General features: G+C 47.7%; 1 protein-coding gene across 1 annotated transcript in view; it reads right to left on the bottom strand.

Annotated features, from left to right (window-relative positions):
* The window catches only part of SNTB1 (syntrophin beta 1), a 116277-nt gene extending 99178 nt beyond the window's left edge, over positions 1 to 17099 (bottom strand). Inside the window, exon 1 of the mRNA XM_080378348.1 lies at positions 16439 to 17099. Coding sequence (XP_080234474.1) covers positions 16439 to 16961 — 523 coding nt within the window. The 5' untranslated portion in view covers positions 16962 to 17099. The remainder of the gene's footprint in view (positions 1 to 16438) is intronic.
* Between the last annotated feature and the right edge of the window lie 1927 nt (positions 17100 to 19026).

Here is a 19026-nt window from a genome sequence, read left to right as displayed (position 1 = left end):
CCCTCCTGCCCCATGGCATATAATAAACATCAGTGGGTGACGACAGCATCCCAGCCGCAATCCATTCTAGCGCTGTGCTGGCTCAGTGCTCCTCTGCCCCAGAGGGAAGACCACGCCAGGACCCCACACGCCAAGGCACCACGATCACACTTCCCCTCTGTTGTGACCTCTACAGCACAAACATCAAAACCCACAACTCAGAAGGGAGCATGCCAGCTAATCAGACCTGAAAAGGCATGTTCCGCTTGGCTTTATTTGCTGAAGCCCTGCCCAGCCTGCAACCACAGAGCAGCAGAGAAGGATCAGTCTAACAAGTGAGCCAGAGGAACAAAGCATAGGCATTGTCTCCAGCACAAAGATCCTGTAGCATTCGATTTCTAATCAGTGTTGCTAGACATTAATAACACTGCCTACCCTGGCAGCCAGCCACTGGGCCCACCTCACACAGTCCATCACCACTACTGCAAATACAGACAGAACATTTGAAGGTGATGTACGGATCTCCTGTAGGCTCCGGCTTCACAGCTGCCCATGTCCCAAGCCTGGTTCCATGCCATTAACTGAGGCATAATGATCTGGGGCACAACTAGAAAACACAGAAATCAGACCACATTCGCTACACAGCTGGTAGGGTGTGAAAAGCATTGGCCCTGGTGATCAAAGCACTTTGCTACAGATAGGATCAGCCTGAATAACCTCAGCAGCTTACAATGTGCCAGGCTGAGCTGTGAGGACAGACAGTGGGAATCTCAGCTGATGCAGCAGTTGAGCAGTGCTCCGGATAGAAACAGCTTTTAAGTGTCTTCCTCCTCTTCCTCTGATGGGTAATTGAGATAAAGCCAAAGGAGCCATACTAACAACACGGCAAAGCCTGAAACCACAGTCTCAGACATCCCACCTTGCTACTGCAAGAAGTGCTCCAATCTACACCATGCTCAGGAAAAATGTGAAAAATGCTCTTGGGCCCTAGGAAGTAACTTCAGTTGAACAGAGTTTACTCAGGACCAGTAAAAATACCAAGCACCTGAATAGCATCAGTGTAAAGCATTATACAAATGAAAAGGGCAGTATTAGACTCTTTACATCAACTCCAGCTCTCCTAAATTTCACAAGGGCACATCTTCCAAAGTAACAAGCAATGACAGAGGTTTATTACTGGCTTTTGTCATTGCTAACTTGCTCCCACAAAAAGTATTCCCACTAAACACTTGAAGACTTAAGCTGCCAAGAAAAGAAATAACCAGCAGCAGCTTTGCTGGGCACTGGTGCTTCTGCATGGCTCCATGCTATGCTCCTGGGCAGCGAAGCAGCTGTGAGCCTCTAACCAGAGGAGAAAACCTCTGCAGAGAGACTTGGGCAGTCTTGTGACACAGACGAAATACCTTGTGGCCCATGTTAACCTTTGAATTACAAAGATCCAAACTGTTTAACTGCCTGCTCAACAGTTCGCTCTGCAGCAGCGTTTTAACAGGACGCAGAGGAGGCACTTGTCTCTCTCCTGCTGACAGACAAGCCGCAAACAGCCGGTCGCGCTGGGTCAGAACCCGTTTTGCCCGTTCCCTCGGAAAGAAGAGGGATGTTTGTGCTGGGGATACAAAGGCCGATCTGTTCAGAACTGGCCACGGTTCTCCCACTTGGCTCCCATCACTGGCCTGACACAGGCTGGCCGATCTGTTCAGAACTGGCCACGGTTCTCCCACTTGGCTCCCATCACTGGCCTGACACAGGCTGGCGTCGAAGGGGGAAGGGTAAAAACACAAGCACTGTCCCATTTCCCCAAAGACTGTTCCTAGCAAAAGTCATCATTTCAAAATGCTGCACTTTGAGAATTCTTGTGTGGAGTGCCCATGAAAATCTCAACTGTGTAAACTGGGAGTTTAATTTGTATAGTCAACATTTAAAAACAAGTTAAATGTGGCTACATTTGTCCAGCGGAAAAAGCTACAATCTGCAAAATGGTTCTTCCCTCCTTGGCAATCGCTACCGTTTGCTTGTTTGTTTTGGTGCAGCACAGGTTGGGAGGGAGGAATGATAATAAAAACACAAACTCTTTTTCTCCTCACCTTGAATGGCGACAGACTCAAGAGCAAGCAGCTTTATATAGTGCAATCAGCACTTGTATGCCCACAGGAGAGGAAAAACAAAACCGCATGTCTTCGTCTTGCACAGTCTTACCCAAACTTAGCTTCAATGAAATCAATTAAGACATGTTACGTACACAAGGGTCATCCTCATCTATGCAGTTACAGGATCAGGGCACAGCGAGAGGAGCCTATACATGCTAAACTTCAGCCTATACACACGCTGCGGAGAGATGGATAGGACGTTCTGCCTGCCCTTGCTGCCTGCCCACCCCACTTCAGCCTGCAAAGAGGAGTATTTTCATCTATTTTCACATATTGTTATTACACAGTATTTATTTAAAGGCTGAAGAGACGGTGTGACCTACTTTTGCTTTACAAGCACTTTCAAGGAGTACCTGTGCATAGAAGCCATGGATCCTCCAGCGTGAGGCAGCCGTGAGGACGGCTGGTCTGAGAGGGGTTGCCAGTGCCCCTCACAGCTCAGTCCCCTCCATCACCTCCCATACTAAACAGGAACATGGTAGCAGGTGGTCCTGGGGCAGAAGCAAACGTCCCCCTGGAGCAAGCTGAGATGAACAGGCCTTCTTTTCTCCGTCCTCCTTGGCCACTGTGTCATTCACAGTGTCCTTCAGCAGGACTGTTCAGAGGGCTCAGGCAGCACCATGGGGGTCCTTCTGCCAGAACTCAACCCCTGAGGAGCTGATGCCAGGGGCACTGCAGCTGAAGTGCCTGTTGAATCAGACTCACATTACCCTTTTTTCCTAGCATTTATCAAGGGAATAACGTTCAAAAAGCATGGAGTTATTACTGCAGAGCTGTGTCTCACCTGACTTTCCTGAATCTGTTATTATGCTCTTAACTGGCTACTCTTCATGTAATACTGTAAGAGCTTTCTTTGCAATGCTCTTCCAAACCTACGATTACAAGTTTAAAACCAGGGGTTAATTTCAGCTCACTATACATTCTAACGATGCCTATATTTAAAAGGAAAGAAACCACAAGGTAATTGGGTTGCATTCCAGGTCTGGAGACCTCAGGGCTCCCGAGCTAACCCAAATTCCCCCAAGACCTCAGACACGAAACACAGCAGACTTACAGTTTATGTACAGTCTTGTGACGATACCAATTCTGTCACTTTTCAATCACTCTTGAACTGTGGTTGCAACTTAGCACCTCTTCAGAGATAAAGAAAACCATCAGGTCTGGCTGTTTGCCAGGTGGCCATCAGCAGCTGATGGAGCCTGCCCTGACACAGCGCTGATGCCCACCAGGGATCTGCCAGCCTTCGACACACAAAGCAGCCAGCCGGGATAAAGTCTGCAAGCAAACGTTTTGATTATGCAATTAACTTGTTCAGCTACAACTGCAGGTTTTCCTGCATAATCAGGCTGACAAACATCAAACTTTTTCTGATGCTGCCTCCCACCCTAAATGATGCAGTAAGAGGCAAGAAAGGAGGTTAATGACATCCAGAAAAAACGAGGGGGGTTGGCGTGGGGGCAAGAGGAGCATTGTATCATTGGGTCAGAGGCAAGACACGCAGAGACTTTGGGCCTGGTGTACTCTGCAAACCCAGAATATCTCTGGTGACTGTCACAGTCTGGCGTTACAGACTGCAATGGCACCAAGGTAGTAGCAAACTAGTTTGTCCAGGAGAACCATGTGTGCATTGGCAGTGCTACAGAGAGGGCAGGAGGGCACTTAGAAAACTCCCGTTCAACAGGAAAGCCGTCAAATTTCTGCTGGGCGCAGCTTTTTGGAGAAAACACAGCTCTACAAACCAGCCTTCACCTGCAACTACATTTTTGTTGTCTCCAAAAACAATGACTGCTTCCTGATCCAGTTTAACTTTATTTTTAGTGTGTCTAAAACACATGTTGCAGAGGTCAGAGCTTAGCTCTAAACGAGAAAGAAAACCTGAAACACCCTTTGGAAAGCTGGTGATACAGTCTCTGTCACCCTGGAGTTTGAAAGTAACTGTGGAGGTTTCAGAAGTAACGTTTTGATTGAGACAAGGACCCACAGCTTAGGCACAGATCCGACTGCGCCGAATTATTCAACCTTGGTGATTAGCACAGAAAAGTAGATTAAGAAAGAACAATTGTTTAATCAATTATTATTGCACAAAATGACCGAACTCAGAGACTGAACTCCTGCCGCATCTATTTTACAATGCTGCTTTTACAAGGTCTTTGGGGCAGCGGAAAGGGAGGAGGGACAAGTCAAAAGGGTTGCAGAGGGGGAGTACTGAGTCAGGTTTGCTAAGCACAGTAAAGCAGCATGTTAACAGAGAGGCTCAACTGAAAAGCTTGCGAGCGGGTTTGTTCAGCCATGCAGGAAGCCAGCGAAGTGAGTCACCCAGGAAGGACCAAAGAACTGTCTGTATTATTTTAAAGGAGAATGAATGCAGTAGGTATCAGAGACACCTCTTTTTCCCCCATCAGAGATTTACGTCAATATTGCTTTGTAAAAAATACCCTAATCCCATGGAAATCAATGGGAAAGCTCATGCCAACTCAAAGAGGAGGCAGCTTTTGCTCTCCTACCTTCTGTTCCACAGTCACTCCCCTCTCTTGGCACTCTCTAGCAGATGGAAGGTTGTCCCCACTAGCTGGCTATCACCCACCCATCGCTGGAGGCTTGGCTGCAGACAACCAGACACAGACAGTGGGGTCTGGGTGGAGAACACTGACCCTAAGAAAAAACAAAATTGCAGGTGCAGCCTCCTGCAAAGCACTCCAGCAAATGAACCAACCCAGAAACTCCTTCAGAGCAGGTATTATCAAGATTCTATTTATTTCCATTTTCATAGAACAATTAACTTAATCTATACAGCACTGACAACAAACAAATTCTGTCTTGGATATGAGCAAATGCATGTACAAAACACATGCAAGCTCATGGCATATGCTATATGTGTTTACCCACCTGTACCTTGTGCCCATGACAGAATCGCTGATAGGTGTTTATAGCTGTGTCAACACCAGGGCTAGGTCAGCTCTGGAATTAAACAGTGACATTTAAACCAACATCAGCCAACACAATAGTGAACAGAAAGCAAAGGGAAAATAAAAAACAAAATAATTCATTGTATAGTCCCCCACAGAAATAATTTCCCACCCTTCATGGTTTCATGAACACTTCTTGATTCCTTCATGTGCATACAATTCTACACAAAGTCTTCAACACAGCAAGACCTAAAAAGGTAGTGGCCCAATTTAATTTACAGCTGCATTGAGGAGGTATTAAAATTACACTTAGAAGAGCTATTTTAGGCAAGCTTTAGAGACTCAAGAAGTTTCTTCCTCATTTCCCTCTGAAATCAAGACTTCTAATAAGAGCTTCACGGAAACAACGAAGCATAGCCCCAGAACTATGACTAACTGAAAAGATCAAACGTAAATTTCTTACAGGAATTCATGTAATATTTCACTTGTGACTTCCCCACTGGAAACATATCTGTCTTGGCTCGTACCAAATATACATCCTTATCCATTTTGCACAACATGCATATTGATAGAAAAATAACAGAACAAAGTGATTAAGGAGAACAGCATGTGTAACGTTTCCAAAGAACAGAATAAATACCTTTAATTATAAAAATTAATTACACATTTTAAGAAAGTGAGGAAAAAAACTACTGCATTGAGTTGGTCAAAACTTTCCGGCCATGAAAATTGCCTGTTGATAAATATGGCACAATTGCAAAGATTTTCCACGAGAAGAAGGTACATTGGGCAATTCTCTGCTATTCCATACAGAAAATCCTACTTAGAAAAAAAGCAAGTTCAAATTAGCCTTTTGAAAGCAAATTGCTTTCTTTTTAAATATAAAATGCCATTTCAAAATTAAAACATTGTAAAGATTTCCACAGAAACTTGTATGTTTTCAGGTCAACCCTTCCTTTCCTTCCTCAAAACCCAAAAGGTATTTATTCTCAATATTTTATTAAGAGTGTGAACCTTGAAACCTTTCTAAGGTCTTAAGACCATTTATGCACGTGAACAAAAAGCTCTGCAAGGATTTGAAAGAAAGCTCAAGCATTAAATACTAACATTTCAAGGTATGCCTAGCATATCAACACAGAATGGTCCTAGCATAGCAGTCCTTACACAGGCAAAGACCAGAGTCAATTTAAGTTTATTTTTATTGGGTGAGGTTTACAATATGCCCAACTCACTATTTATTTCCTCAAGGCTTCACAGACAAAGTGCTGCTCTTTTGATAGTCTATCCCACATGTTTATTAAAATAGATATAACACAGTGAAAGGAAAAGATAAAACTGACATAGGATCATTTTGAGTTTCAGGGATATTTTATATGCTATCTCTTAGAACTTCAATTTATGGCTTTCCTTAACGGAGCCTTTCAGGGTTGATTTTAACGTGTTAAGTGGAAAATCCACTCGTTTGTTACTGCAACGTTTTCTTCATGACCTGCCCTCATACATCACTTACGTCTGCTTATTTATACAGATAGCTGTTCACTGAATGGACTAGGAACTTCTTAAACCTAGTTTCTTTAACTTGCATTCTTCCAGAGTTAAAATGTTGTTTTCTTTTATTGCCTTTTTGGTCAGACATTTCTCCAGTGTTCCACAAACATGAAGACAACTGAAGTTACTATGAGGTTCTTTTCTCTTTTAAAATATAAATTTTAAATTTTTAAAAGAATACAGATTTCCCCCTCAGGGCTAGACAAGAGCCATGGCTACAAATATACCAGCATCAGCCTGCAACTCAATCGCTGTCCCTAAAGACGGCGCCAGCAAAAGCCACAAAAGCAACAATGGCTTCAAGCAGATTAGCTGTGGCATCTGCAGCACCTTGAGGTTTGTCCGCAGGTTTAAGTGTTGCTTGTGTCTGTCCCCACCACCGTGGTCAGGACTTCCTCAGCTGTTCGGAGAATTTGTGCTATGTTAACCCTTGGACCAGCCATTTAGCCAAGCTTCTGAAATCTAGATGGGTTTAATTCAGGCAAAGCACATTAATAACACCTGGAGCTCTTCACCAAGAGCCTGCTGTCATCATCCAAGTCATTCCAGCTTGAAGCTTGCTCCCTTCTCTTGCAGTAAGCACATCTTCCTGACTTTATTCGACGGAGCTCACAATCAGTGACATCCCCAGCTCTGGAAGAGGCTTCACAGAGGTGTGATACGTAAAGCCCCTCCATACAGCCAGGACAGCCCACCATGCTGCCCTCACAGCAGAGACCTGATGGGTAACACAGGGACTAGCTCAGCCCCTCCAGACCTGGCAAAACCCCAGCAGCGTAAAGCTGGTAGCAACCGTGTTGTCTTCAAGCACATTTGAAGGTCAAGCCTCAAACAAGGGAAGCCTGTTGATGGTGTTGTTCATTACAGAAGTATGCATATAAATACACCTTATGGTGTGTGTCTCTGTGCCTAGGTACATATTTATATAGTAGGTAATCCTACAGGAATCCTGCTGGTTCTCTAGAGACACCCCTCCATCCTAGCCACATATCGCTGATGGAGGAGGCTGGGTACCAGGAAAATCTGTCACTGCATGAGACAGGACAAATAAGTCAAAAGGGGCGGAGAGTTACCAAGAATCATGTGTTCTTTGGGAAACAACGGTAATTTGGAAGCCATTTTTCTGTCCACAGCATACCCAACACGGAAAAAAAAAAGCAAACAAAAAAACCCACAAAACAAAACAAACCTAAAAAATAATCCCACAAAACAAAACATCCCCCAAATCAACAAAAAAAAAAAAAAAAAAAAAAAAAAAAAAAAGCCACACACAAACAATTCAAGCAGCAAGTACTGAAGGTAAATCCTGCTCACCTCATTCCTGGAAAATATTCCTGAACATCCAGTAATTAAATCCCTCCTTTGGCTTCATGTCAGCAAGAGAAGGATCCTGCTGGCTCCTGCCTGACAAGAGTAAGACCAACGGGAAGCTGCCTGCTACGAGGGAAATCACATCTGCCACTGCTGTCCTGCCAGCCCCCCTACCAGCTCCATCCTTCCAGGCTGCTTCACAGTGATTAAAGCCCAAACTCCAGGATAAACAGATAAACTCTCGCTGCCTGAGGTAAAACTATTAGTTTACAGCAGCTTCCTAAGCTACATGCTGGATAACAGTAAACCTCTCCAGCATCTTCATCTTCTCACAGCTGCCTCTTGCTCCACTTGCAGAATCCGAGCCAATGGCAGTTAAAACACAGGTGTTAGGATAGTAAATCATCCTGAAAACAGCTATTATTGAAATAACTCAGACAAGAGTGGAGGTATGTTATTTCCACAGTATAGCTTTCAATACTCCCTCATAACTACTTGATTATGTTAAAAGCCAAAATAGGTATTGCACCAGCAGAAGATGCCTATGGCAAATGAACATAAAGCTTAACTAATGGTCCCGTTTCCCTGAAAGTGCACAAGGCTGATAAATAGTCCCATGAGGTCACGTTATCTGTTGAAGCAAATCAGTTAAGTAGTGCCTCCTTTGCCAAAGGGAATTCATATTCTGATACAGTCCTTTTTTTATTTTTATATTATTTCTCTAACTTTTGGATACTTGGGAAAAAGGATCCTGTTTCTCAGATACCCATACCAGGAATTTACCATTTTTTAGCATGCTATTAAAGTGAACAGAAGCTATTCACACAGATGCACACACACACAAGTTACTCACCTGTGTGGTGCCTGAAGCAGACTCACTGCTCAAATACATTATCATCTTTAGACGGAAACATCCCTGAGCCATGAGGAATAAACCCAGCCACAGCCTTAGTTCTGATGACTTTTAGAGCTGTGCCAGCTAGCGTAACTTCCAACAGTTCAGCAAAAAGCTGCACAACATTTTTAGAAGGAGTGTGCTGTATGTTAATCATTTCTAATCAGAGATAGTTTCTCCACATCTACTGTTCTGGCTCATTTCCTTACAATTAAGAACTCCACTTTATTCAATGGCTACAATACAGATGTGTTGCTTTGGCAGTGACCTACCCTGTCGTGCCCTTAGTGTATGCGCAGTGAAAGCTGTAACGAGTTCAGTAGTTCAAGACAGACAAAATTAAAGCCAGACCGTAACAGAAATGTACAGTAGCAGCAGCCGGAAATTCAACTCTGCCAAAAAGTTATGCAGAAATTATGTTCCTTAATTTAATTTACGTGAAGGAACAAACTTAACCCAACAGCAAGGCAATACCTACCTAGCGGTAAAGCAATCTGAAGGACTAGTCACAGTTGATTAAACCTTTTGTAAGCAAGTCTGTTAACTTACATTCTGGAGAAAAGTATGTTTTGAAAGCTAAGCAGACAATGGACTAACCAATTTTGTCTTTTCCCAACTTCTCCTGCAAGCAGAGTTAGGTAAAAAACTCTCGCATCCTCGTTCATTATTCAGTGTTGCTGGACTGAGAGGTTGCAAGCTGCTGGGAGCCGTAATTTCAAGGAATCCTCTCTCTTGCAGAAGTGCAAGGCACAGAAGGCAGGGCCATTAACCATCTTTTGAAGCATGGAGACCAAGCCTCACAGAACAGCTTTCTCAGTCCTGCAAAATAGCAGCTGACAGCCATTTAATTTAAGAGCACAAAGGAGGCTCGTAACACACTCTCCGACACGTAGCACTCCACACTTTCTACATACCTTGTAGTTTCTCACCCACTTCTCTAGCCCAAATTAGCCATGCCTTACCTCAAACATCTTCTAACCCCCTCCTTGCAGTGATGCTCCTCAAGGCATGTACAAATGCTGCCACTCCCCTGATGTACCTTCCCATCTCTACCATTAACGACCTTTGTCCCCCTGCCAAAACAGACTACTTATTCCTACTATTCAGGCTCCTAGCTCTTTCCCAATCCACCACAACAGTATGACGCTCTCCCTGACTGCTCAAAGTACAGATGTCCTGGCAAAGACCCTTAGTACAGACACAGCTCATGCTGACAGCAGTGTTTTTCTCTGCCTGACATCATTTAAGGTTTGGAGAGGTGGCACAGCTGAGCCAAGTGAAGCTCACTTCACACCAGCTACAGCTGCTGTAACAAGACCAGTGGGGGGTCAGGAGCAGATAAGAGGTGACTCTCACTCACCTCCACCTACCCCATCAAGGCCAGCAAAACCGCATTATATAGGCTATTCACAAACCCTATATGATATATAGTTCAGACTTTTTGCATGTTCTAGAAACCGTTGCCATCCCTTCTTCACCAACTATTTTTCTGAGATGCTTGAAGAATTTTTTTCAGATTTGGAAAGCCAGTCTCCCATGCAGTGCCAGGACAGCTTTGTTCCCATCATATTTTGTTCATTTACATATGCCATTGCTCTCTTGAACTACTGTTTCCTCTGATTTCCCTTCTCCTTAAGTAGCTATACCAGTTCTAACAAGTAGCCATGGCAACATAATCTTGCAGAATAAAGTATAAAATAATCCTACGATCTGAAATCTAAATTAGAAAAATGGAATGGAAATAATGTGTTAACTCCCCAACACTTATGAACTCTGAATGCACGCAAATGGATGTTATACTTACAGTCAAATTTACAGATAAATTACTACCAGGAGAAACTCCACACCAAGTGTTATGAAAACAGCAAGATTAAGAAAGTAAAAAAAAAAAAATAATAATTTTAAATTGTTCCCAACCTATACCTGAAACCATTAGCCTACTGGGATCAGTACCTGTATTGGGCTGTTCCAAATCCAACTCTAATTTGAATTACGGAGTCTCCTCACCAGCTCCCTCGGGACGGACATGCAGCAAGCGTTCCTGACCCAAACCCAGTGGGTGGCAGGGATGGGGGGAGGCCAGTGCTGCTGGCCATCACTCATGGAAAAATGCCTTCCTGGGAAGGTGGGACTGGCCTTCAATGAAAAGGCATCTGCCACAGCAAAATTAAGATACAAACACTGTTTCATTCCCCATAGCAAAAGCCTTCAGCTTTCAATTTTACTCTAACAGTTTAAAGATTCTTCAAAGAGTTATACCAAGTTTTCGATTTAATCTTCCACAAAGGAATTACTGCTGGGATTTTAAAAAATGCTTTTTTTTTTTCTAATGATACTTAACATGTAGACTCTGTATGTGCAATTGAATCCCAGATCCCTAGACACATTTAATCTTCTAAGCGCCCTTAAGGAGCTGGTACTAAGTCCCTTCTATAGGACTTAGTATATTATTTCCAAGGTGGGTGGGCTGAGGGGGCACCCTGCACTTGGTTCAAATAAATCCAAGAATGTGTTGCCCACAACTGCCTTATTTTTGTTACAGTAACCGAGAAAAAGAACTTGTACCAGATTTACTGCAAGAAGATGTACTGATTCTTATCTGTGAAAAGTGATACAGGCTGTCTGGACTGCTAAATTAGCTTGTAATCTAATCTAATCAATGAAAGACACATCAAGTGTTCCCACTCAAGCTTCCCCATCAGCTGCAGGCAGCTGAAACAATCAGACCCGAGATTCTCAGGGACTGCTTAGACCTGCCATTCTTGAGAATAAGATTACCTGCTCCTTTCCCTTTCAATTTCACTTTCAAACTGATGTGTGCCAAGGGCAGCTACACAGGCTATGAAACATGCTACAACCTCCAAGTATAAAGCATTTCCCTAACTGATATTTCGCTGGCACCAAAAAAAAAAAAAAAAAAAAAGTTCAAGTGTTTCCTCCTTACATTTACTAGAAGTGTAAAGAGTAACTATGCATACAACTTGTAATCACTGAGATTTACAGCCCTGACTGTAGTAAGTATTTATGTCACGTAGGCACTTATTAAGTGCCCTGTGCCTCATTTTTTCCCTATACTTGTAAGAGACACACTTTCTTGGATAAATATTGTATTTTGTTAACCCCCAGAAATCTCCTGTTGTCAGTACTTTACTGAAAGAAAATGAAAACATAGATAAGATAGGAAAATACAGTCAACAAGTAGCCCTTGCCCATTTTACATTATTTGATCATGTAATTCACACAAGCAAAATTGTTTCGCTTCACCCAAACAAAATTTTAAAAGGGTAGGAAGGGGAGAATTCTTACAATTCTTACAGGAATATTGTTTGGAAAATAATACATGTTACTATGGTACAGGCTGCACCATGCTTATTCTCACATTGCTTTAAAGCTGTGGATTATGCTCAAGAGGGCTAGAGAAGAGGGGACTATAGTCTACCATCCATACCCTAAAATTCACAATGCAGGAGGCTGCCTCTCAGTGGGAAATTTCTGCAAACCCACACAGGCTGCGAGCGCCACTTCTCACGGGAGCTGTAAGCCCTACCTTGCAATTGTGTTAGCTTAACTGGGAATCGCTCAAAACCAGTTAAAAACTCTAGCAACACTTAGAAGATACTCCTTTTCCTGCTACGTACCTTCCACCACCATCAGCAGAAGCTCATCCGCACACATTTAACAAGTTAGGAAGTGATGCAATTGAAACAAATATCCTGCAGCCAGCTAGCAAAAAACATACTAATGTGGGGAGGGGGGGGGTTCACCACATCCAAATACAGCATCATGCAGAAGGGTCCTGTCTGACATCAGCACAGGCTACCTCAATTTTTCATTTTTTCACCGAACACGTAGAGAATACATGCACAACCAGCTTGACTACAGAGCATGCCAAGGGACTGCTCTCATCTAGGATGCTCTGATAAAAGCAAACACCTTTCGTGTCTTGAGAGTCACTTGAATGTAATGTGCTTCACATGGCACAAGAGAGGCTGCTTGATTTTCCAAAGTGCTTATTTAAGAAGACCCGATTTAACAGAACCGCAGGGAAATTATATGTACAAACAATAGCTGTCATGATAATTTTAGCTGCCTTCCACGCCTTCAAATAAGCACTGTACCAGGAGGCTGTCTCATCTCTCACATAGGGGAATTATTTGCGCTCCTGAACGCGGTCGAGAAGCTCCGTCCTGATGTTCTGAACACCTGAGAAGCCACCCAGGGCTGACAAGCACAACACCAGTGCTTCCCCTACCCCTGCTCACTGGCTGCTTTGCTCCCCTGCACCTGTGCCCAAGCTGTGACGGAAAGCTCACAGGAAATTAAAACCCTGCAGGCAGAAGAGGTCCATCCCTGCAGATGAGGAGAGAGTAGGATTTCTTAGGGCTCAGGTCCTTCCTCACTATCACCTCCCTCTCGTCTTGAATCTTTTGCCTTACAGCTCCTCCTATGGCAATGCCGCCTGTTGCCTTATTTCCCTTCCATTTACCAAATCCAACCTGATTTCAAGGCACCCTGGCCAATGCCACAGATCAGACTTGTAAGAAGGAACGGATACTTTAGCTTAGCAGCTGGACTACACAAGTGAGGACTGCAACAGACTGGTGTCCTTCAGCAATGGAAAATGAAAGGACAGAACAACTTTGCAAGGCTATTAAATTTGCTAGAGTAGGACCTCTCCCAGTGTGCTTTACAGCTGTGCCCACGCCCCCTCCCCAGCACAGCTACGGCAGCCGTGCCACCCCTAAACCTTCAGCATGCAATCTCTTATTCCCACAGCTCGGAGACAACGATCAATGCAGCAAAAGGGGCAACTGTTAAAACGAAGCATTGCCCCATCCCTTCCCCTTTTCTTAGGCCTTCCTCCTCCTGCCACCCACCCCAGTGCCAGCCCTGCTGCCCACACACAGTGCAGAGGGCTGGGGAGGGATTTTCTGCTCCCTTCCTCCCCACACAGGAATGCAGGAGAGACTACAGTTTAGTGCTGAGTTAGTAAATGCCTCATTTCACTGAGCAAGCAATTTTAGGAAGGACACTATATAACAGACAGGCTCCAGCACTCTGATGGTGGGTCTGTTGAGCCATACTGACCACATCTTCACTGCTGATAACCCCTATGAAATTCAACTGTAAGACCTTTTCGAGGAATGCACAACGCGTTGGGTAATACCCAGAGCCCTGTTGCACCATGAAATGTACCCCTTGTGCTTCACACCTTGCCGTGCCTTTGCAAATTTGGCTTTCTGGAAGTCACAAGCAAGTCTCAGAATCTCCCTGAAAAAGTCAATGTTACATTTTTGACCCTGGGAACACATGCTGGCATTGCTCTGTCAACTGGAGAAAGATCCTAGAGAGGAGCTGCACAGGGGTCTCGCCTGCCCCAGCACAGGCTGCTTTTTTGTGATACAACTCTCTAAGAAGTCGGGAAATGGCAAATTCCTATTGTCTGGAAGAAAAGGAAGATCAAGGCTCTCCCTCCTATACTTTAAAGGGAAAAAAACCTTTTGGATTTTCCTTGCTTTAGTAGTAAAAAGACCAGTTTAGACTGCACTACCAAAGAAAGAGTTTCAAAGTTAGACATTGAATCCCAGAGAACTGTTTTATACTGAGTGTTCACACAAGCCATTCATGTAGAGAGGTTCCTGGCTGAAGGGAGTAGCGTCTCTGGGGCAATGCTGTGGCCAACTCTCATTTTGGTTACTCCGCTGAAATAGCCAGAGAAAGGCAGGACAAAACACTAAGTTCAGTGCCAGAGTATTTTAAATCTGAAGAGGGATGACTACTGAAATACACTCTCAATTTACAAATTACAAATTCAATTGCAGAAACATCCACTGAGGCACATCAGCCTTCACAGAGCAAAGAAAATGCAAGAAAACAGCTGCGATGAAAGGAGGGGAGAGAAAGAGGGTGCTGAGTCCACGCTGAAACGGCTTCATCTTCACTCTTACCGGGAAGAAAACTGAGGGATTTTTTTTAAAGACTGGTACAGCAGCAGCCTGTTCAGGTGGTTAGTGCAGGCACTACAAGGAGGGAGGGAGACCGTTGCAAGCACGATGTGATGTGCTGTCATTGGATCACACCAAAGCTCAGCGGTTGCCTGGCCTGCACCCCAGGAAGCCCTTAAACTGCATAAAACAAACCAGGGACAGAATTTAGATGCAACAGCCTCAATTCAGACCTCAAAAAGAAGCTCCTGTTAAGACTTCACAGGTATCTTTATCAACAGTTCAGCTGCAGCAACTGAGGACGCTATGCACTTTGGTCCCATGAGCAGCACTGGGCATGCGGGGAGGGGAGACACAATTGCCCTCAGCTTCTTAAATCCTCATGGGGCACTAACTCCTTCACAGTTTTCACTGTCAAGTGGAGAACACCAGTTTCTCAGCACACATGACTGCAGATGATGTTTGGTCCTCCTGTCTTCCCTTCACACTTTTTCTGTAACTTTCTGCCATAGCCGGCTGCTCAGGGGTGACCCTCAGCTGCGCCTCCTAACCAGCAGCAGCACCTCCTTTGCTTCTCTGAAGGAGCACCAAGAAGACACACGTGAAAAAAAACATGTGGTAGCAAAGGGGCTACAGGCACAGGGAGGTGGGAGCACGGATGGCTTGGAGGAAGGCAACGGACAGCACAGGGAAGGACAGCACAGCAGCGTGCCTCAGATGCCACTGACCTCCAGGTAAATGAACTTCTCAGCCAGTGTGTTAATCGCTTTACCAAATCCGTGCGCCAAGGGCCTTTCTGAAGCTGTTCATACTCTCAGGTGGAGCAAGTAAATTAGTCCTTGTAAGAAGACAAGGATCAAACACCTGTGAACACCTCTCAGGAACTCACCGTCCTGGGGAACCTGGCTCTGCTTCTACTTGCTCCCTGCCCAACACCCGTCCTGTTCGGGGGGCGGGCACCCTCCCCGCACACACACCAGCGTCTGCTCCTTACTCTGGGCTCAGCTGCTGAGGCTACTCCTTCCAGAACCGTTTCAGTCACCCTCGAGAAAGGAAAGCCACCGCTTTGCAGGGACAGTTACCGTGTCAGGGAGGCACTGCCAGCTTCGTCCAAGTCTCTTTGCCTCCCTCATCCCTAGTCGGGAGTGGGGTGGTGGAAGGAACTGGGGGAGAGAGAGGTGGCGGGCATTTCCAGATGGCTGGGCTGGGGGAAAGTCTCCCAAGCCCTTACGGTCCGGGGGGTCGCTTTACTCCGTACCCTGTCCTCTCCCGGCACCCAACTCCCCCCCCTTTCTTGGGCTGAAAAGCCACGAAAACGCGCAGACGGCAGATCCCGCGGATCTCTCACCCGGAGGGGCTCGGCCAGGCTCTCACCCTGGAGCCGACCCGCCGCCGCTACCGGCCGGGGCTGGGGGGCTCCGTCGGCTGCTTCGGAGCCGGAAACTTCCCGCCCGGCTGCCCGGTAACGCGCTTGTCCCCGCCGGAGGGGCCACGTCCTTAACGCGTACCGTCGGGGGTCCCGGCGCGGTGTAAGCTCTCCCTGCTGGAACGACGCCCGGAGGAGCGGACCGAGACGCACGGAGGCACCTTCTCACCCCCCTCGGCTCGGCTCCGCCGTCTCTCCGGCTGCCGAGCCCACCTGCCCCCCCAAGCCCGCCGCCCCGGGACGTGCCGGCGACCCGGCTGCCCCCCGGCCCCCGCCCCTACCTTCCAGCAGCACCTCCTTGCCGGCCCGCTTGAGCGCCTGCACCGCCTCGTCGTGGGTGGCATCCCGCAGGTCGGTGCCGTTGACGGCCAGGATGGCATCGCCCACGTAGAGGGCCTGGGTCTGGTCGGCCGCCAGCCCCTTGAAGATCTTGCTGATGAGGATGGGCATCTTATTCTCCTTGCCACCCTTGATGCTGATGCCCAGCCCGCCCAGCTCCTGCTTCAGCACCTTCACACACCGCTTCTTGTTGGAGACGGCCTCGGGCACCTGCTCGGGGGGGTCGGTGAAGGCGGTGCGCACCGCCGCCGCCCCCCCGCCGCCCTCGGCCCCGCGGCACGCCGCCCCATCGCCGCCCAGGCCGTTGTGGGCCGCGCCGTCGGGGCGCTCCTCGCCGCTCAGCACCAGCGCCTCGCCGCCCAAGTTGGCGAGCACTTTGTGCCAGCGCTCCCGCACCAAAACTTCCAGCCAGCCGCTGCGCTGCGCCCGGCCGCCCCCGCCGCCGCCCGCCGCCGCTACCGCCATCTTAGGAGCATGCTGGAAGCGCCCAGTGACGGCACCCCCGGCACGGCGCGGCGGTACCGGACTTCAGCCGCGGGGCGGTGAGCTCCCGGCGCGGCGGGGTGGGGCGAGGAGCCGCGGCCGCCCCCCCGGGGCCGCGCCGGGGCGGGCGCACCTGGCGGCACCGCCCGCCGCCGCCGGACCGGGCGCGCGTGGCCGGGGGCGGGGGAGCGCGCGCGTGGCCGGGGGCGTCCCGGCCCCCACCCCCCCCCAGGGGGGACACGTCCCCGTCGAGCTGTGGCCCCCTGCCAGCCGGCGGGGCGGGGGGCTCCGAGCGCTGGCGGGGCCCCGCGGGGAGCGGCGGTGACGCCCCCGGCTGCGCTGCCCGGGTGCCCGCGGCAGGGGGGCGATGGGGCCGCGGGCAGGGGGCGTGCAGCGGGCAGGCAACTTTGTGCTTCTCCGAGACTTTTTTTATAACGCGGATTAGAAGTAGTCGGTGGCACAGAGGGAGCGTCGATTCCAACTGTGTGAACGTAGAACCCCCGTCGTTCGGCGGCTCAGCGGGAGGAGGGCGGTGACTGTCACCGGTACTTCTGCGCATTTTGGAACTGTTCTCTTTGCCCTTTGGTTACGAAATTTTAGGGCTGGTGGAGGCCACGTTGCCCATTTTGCAGCTTCCCCCTACTCGCTTTCCTCCTCGGAAGCGGCTGCGTGCCTAGTGAGGGGCTGGAGGCTCCCGCTAGAGCACCGGAGAGGACAAAGCCTTCACACGGCTGGTTTGGAGATGCCACCAGCGGTTTGGAGATGCCAGCAGAGGGCCTGGGGGTGCTGCCCCACAGTGATGTGACTCTGCGGGCACCAAGCGCATCCTGAATAGCCTTTGTTTCTGCTCCTTGCAGAGCAGCTCTGGCTCCTTCCTAAACTGGGCTGAAACCTCCAGCGGTTCTGGAGTGTTTGGTGCATGTGGGAGCAGCACTTTGGGGAGGTCAGGATGGCTAGTGACATTGTTAGTTCCATTCGTTTCAGTCACGTGGGTCCCTAAATGCCGCATGTTGCTCCTCTCTGAAGCGATGCCACTCATTCCTGACACCTGGGTTTTGCTCCCAGGTGCACACAAGTGCCCCAGGTTAACGCGGGCTGGGCAACCTGGGGTCAGCCTAGGTAGGACCTACATACAGGATCACCCCGGGACAAGCTTGCCTTGGTTTCCAAGGGCCTCTCGGGCCATGCCCCTCGCGGTGGGCTACACATCCCCATCCCCTTCCCTCCAAAAGATGGCAGAAGGTGGCTCTGACTCAGCCCTCCTACGTCTATGCACGGGTCTGTCCTGCCTGGTAGGAATGCAACCCTGCACCTAGGGAGAGCCAGAACCCACAGGTGATGGGTTATTCGAGGATAACGGGTGGGCGGAGAAAAAGCAGACTGAAGAGAGGTCTCTTCATTTCTCATGTTAATTAACACAAGGTGAAAAGCTATAATTAAGTTTTCAGGGCTGTGAAGCCAGAGTGAAAAGCGGCATGTCCCGCTAAACCTGAACAAGGCACCTAAACCCGAGATGGGAGGAGGAGGCTGTAACACGCCCTTTTCTCCAGCATTTCTCACTAGCTAATTTAGGTAGCTCAGCTACAACACCCTGGGTGTTTGGGTGGGTGCTTTTTTTTTTTCAATCCCATTCCCAGGTGCCAGGCGTAGTGAATGAGTGTGCTTGTTCAGTTCCAGCAGCTTCAGGTAGGTGAGAGAAGGGGTGGGGAGGAAAGGACAGGCATGCAAAAATGTAGTGTTGCAATGCTGACTGTCCTAGCACTCGCATTCCTCTGTAGGTCTGAGCCCAAGTGACCAAGCTGACTTACCAAAATGGGCACCTCTGTTTTCCAAGGGATCAGCTCTTACCAATTACTTCATATTTTTTTCTTCATGAACGGAAATGTAACTCTAAGTATTTTTTTTTTTAAGTCATTTCAGAAAATTTACAAGGAAAAAAATATTCAGATGGTTTCTGTCCTGTTGTGAAAAGGTAATAGAGGAAGGAAAGGAAATGTTTAATGCCTCACACTTCTCCTTCAGTGCGCTGTGCGCTTGGCTGTGTTTG

Source organism: Falco punctatus (genome assembly GCF_963210335.1).
Source record: "Falco punctatus genome assembly, chromosome: 3".
Lineage (NCBI taxonomy): Eukaryota > Metazoa > Chordata > Aves > Falconiformes > Falconidae > Falco > Falco punctatus.
The sequence above is the reverse complement of the archived record's forward strand: the minus strand, read 5'-3'. Positions and strand labels throughout refer to the sequence as shown.